Raw genomic sequence first — 3,398 nt, 5'->3', positions numbered from 1 at the left:
AAAAAAAAAAAAAAAAAAAAGTCTTGTAAAAGGTGCCAACCAGGAACCAGGGTGCCTGCCCATAACAGGGATCAGCTCCCTCTCTACCTAGGCAAGCAGAGAAACACTCAGATCCTGTAGGTCTCTTCCCATTGTCTGTAGTCCTTATCTGTAAGGTGGAAAAATAGTGCTTACCTCATGGCACATAAAACCATGTGGTAGTACCAAGAATGAGCAGCTATCACTTTTTGAGCAATGAAGTATCCCCTTCAAGTCCTCATTTAACCCTTCCAACTCCCCTATTAAATACTATTGTTTTACAAATCACAAGGGAAAAACTCAAGAGTCTGACTTGCCCAGCATGACATAGCTGGTGAGCAGAAAGGGCTGAGTCAACTGAGCATCAGCCTTTCCTCTGCAGCCCCAGCCTTGGGAGTGTGCTGAGCAGGAGAGGTTCCCTGGGGGCTGGTTAGTAGAGCTGGGCAAGGAAGGGGTAAGGCAGGGGCCAGGTGTGGTGGCTCACGCCTTTAATCCCAGCACTTTGGGAAGCTGAGGCAGGCAGATCACTTGAGTTCAAGAGTTCAAGACTAGCCTGGGCAAGACAGTGAGACCCCATCTCTACTAAAAATATAAAAAATTAGCCTGGCATGGTCGTATGAGCCTGTAGTCCCAGCTACTCAGGAGGTTGAGGTGGGAGGACTGTTTGAGCCCAGGAGGTTGAGGCTGCAGTGAGCCAAGACTGTGCCACTGCACTCCAACCTGGGTTACAGAGTAAGACACCATCTCAAAATAATAAAATTAAATTAAAAAGAGAAAAGGGCAAGGCAGGAACTAGGAAGGGATTCAGCAAGGGCTCTACGTCTGGGAAGACAGGGCAGAGAGAGAAGGAGGAGAGGAGGAGGGCTACTTCAGTCAAATGTAACCCCCGACTGCTCAAACTAAGCCATTTTACAACTACCAAACACACTGCTGTAAAACCCTGTTTTTCTCTCCCAAGGCCATAGCTCAAGACTAGGCCAGTCTCAAAGGGGAAACCAGGCTGGCTTCGCCTGTGCCCTCCCCATTTTGCACAAAAACGTCCAGATGAAAATCCACCTCCCTCCACCACAGCACCTCTTTGCTCTCCAGCCCAGAAAGCATTTCTAGAATACCTCGTCTTTCCACAAAGGGAGTGGAAGCCCATCTTGCAGCTTCTAAAAACCTGGACTTAATTTTCCGATCTTGTGGAACAAAAACTCAGAAGCACTCAAGTACTGCGGCTCCACTAGGATTCTGTGCCCAGCAGCATTGGCCCAAACCATTTGTCCAGGTCCCCCTATTTAGTCCAAGTGCCCTCTTCATTATTATAATTATTATTATTTGAGACGGAGTCTCGCTCTGTCGCCCAGGCTGGAGTGCAGTGGAATCTCAGCTCACTGCAAGCTCCGCCTCCCGGGTTTATGCCATTCTCCTGCCTCAGCCTCCCGAGCAGCTGGGACTACAGGCGCCCGCCACCTCACCCGGCTAGTTTTTTGTATTTTTTAGTAGAGACGGGGTTTCACCGTGTTAGCCAGGATGGTCTCGGCCTCCCAAAGTCCTGGGATTACAGGCTTGAGCCACCGCGCCCGGCTTCATTATTAAGAACATCCCTATATGCTTTTCTGCCCCTCTCCCACCTTCCACCAAAATGCCAAACCGTGCTCCAAAACAAAAGCCAAATTTATTCAGCAGACATTTTAATTATGAAATCCTATAAATCAGGACCACCACAATTTCAGACACTCCGTTGCGAAGTGTACATCAATAGCTACATCTGGAGGATGAACAAGCCATTGAATCTTTTAAAAATTGGTTTAGCTACCTTAAAGTTTTGGCGTGGCACCTTACAAAAGCGCCGTCAAGTTTCACAAGGGTACAGCCAGCGGCTTCTCCTCTGGGAGAGTCACATTTTAAAACCGGTTTCAGACACAAAAGAAGGGCTGGCACAGGAGGAGGAAATAAATAGTGCGGGTGAGGAACCGCCAAGGCCGAGGCCCATGGCTCCATGGAGGGCCAGAAGAGAGCAGAAAAACGTCCAGGGTCTCTCATGCATTCCTATAGACACCAGAAAGGGTGGAATAAGAAAGCTCCGCTGGGAGGACAGGAGAGAGACTCAAGAGATTGTTTATAACTGTTTCTAAGAAAGTTCCTGGCATGGCCATGAGTGGCCTACCGGGAGTCCTGGAAGCCGGCGAGGAAAGCACAGAAAACAGGAAAGAACTCTCCCTACACATCCCTCTCTGCTTGTTTGTGTCCTCGGGAGACTCCAAGTGGTGGTAAAGCACCGACAGGGCTCTTCTTGGAGCAAGAGAAAGAAGACTCCGAGTGAGTAAAGTCTCCCAGGAAGCCCACAGCAAACCGTGACCTTGACCACAGGTGGCAAGGTCATTTACAAGTCCACATTCAAATCCAACTCTCCCACCTGCAAAATTCTTCACCTCCCTCCAGTCCCTTAACTGGAGTTCACATCTCCCACGTTCACCAGCCACGGAATCGGTGGGATAAAGGGGCAATGCCAACCCACCCACCACCAAACTTTTACATTCTTCTCCCCTCTGGAATTTCTTTGCACAGCAATTGTAGCACCACTTTCACTAAGTTCCTCCACAGGAAAATAACAAGAAAATGTATGCGTGTCGTTAGTTTTCAAGTATTGTTATAAAGCCATCGCGATTCCTGCCCCTGAGCCCTCTTTAAACAATCCAAGCTCACGACGCCCCCAAGGGCTAAGTGAGGTACAAGTCGATGCAAGTAGCTGCCATGTTTATCCCAGGTCCTTGGGCTTGGATGGCCCGGGAAATTCTCATGCCCCACGGACGCACCCTGGCGCACGCATTTCTCCACGCTTAAGTTTTCTCCGACGACCTCGCCGCAGCTGGTAACTTCTCGCGGCTTGAGATCTCTCCCCACGCGCCTCCTCGCAGCCAAAGTGGTCGCTCCCAGGCTGGCGACGTCGGCTTCAGCTCATAGTTAGTAGGAACTGGACGCTGTTGGGTCTACGCAGCGGCCTCCACTTTCTCCTCCAGGAGGCCTGGGTCACAGCAAGGAGCCTGAGGGCTGCAGGGAAATGGGGTCCGGTCCGCTGCAGCCTCCCCCGGGCCCAGGGGCGCTTGCGGGGCCCGTGGCTGCAACCGCGGCGACGGCTCGTTGGAGCCTCCGCACGGCTTCTTTGATGAGGTTTCCCGAAAGCACCAGCTGCTGCAGGAGCCGATGCGGGTCGTCGTCGCCGGCGCGTGCCCCGGCTTGGGTCCATCGTCGCTGCTGCAGGCGGCGGGAGGTGACCGCGTCCCTGAGCCATCCTCGCCGGCAAGGAGCCTGAGGGCTGCAGGGAAATGGGGTCCGGTCCGCTGCAGCCTCCCCCGGGCCCAGGGGCGCTTGCGGGGCCCGTGGCTGCAACCGCG

General features: G+C 52.4%; 1 protein-coding gene across 1 annotated transcript in view; it reads right to left on the bottom strand.

Annotated features, from left to right (window-relative positions):
- Positions 1 to 3,033: 3,033 nt before the first annotated feature.
- FRAT2 (frequently rearranged in advanced T-cell lymphomas 2) overlaps positions 3,034 to 3,398 on the bottom strand; it is an 8,305-nt gene continuing 7,940 nt past the window's right edge. Inside the window, exon 2 of the mRNA XM_011951242.1 lies at positions 3,034 to 3,387. Coding sequence (XP_011806632.1) covers positions 3,034 to 3,387 — 354 coding nt within the window. The remainder of the gene's footprint in view (positions 3,388 to 3,398) is intronic.

The sequence above is a fragment of the Colobus angolensis genome, unplaced genomic scaffold (genome assembly GCF_000951035.1).
Source record: "Colobus angolensis palliatus isolate OR3802 unplaced genomic scaffold, Cang.pa_1.0 Scaffold316, whole genome shotgun sequence".
Lineage (NCBI taxonomy): Eukaryota > Metazoa > Chordata > Mammalia > Primates > Cercopithecidae > Colobus > Colobus angolensis.
The sequence above is the reverse complement of the archived record's forward strand: the minus strand, read 5'-3'. Positions and strand labels throughout refer to the sequence as shown.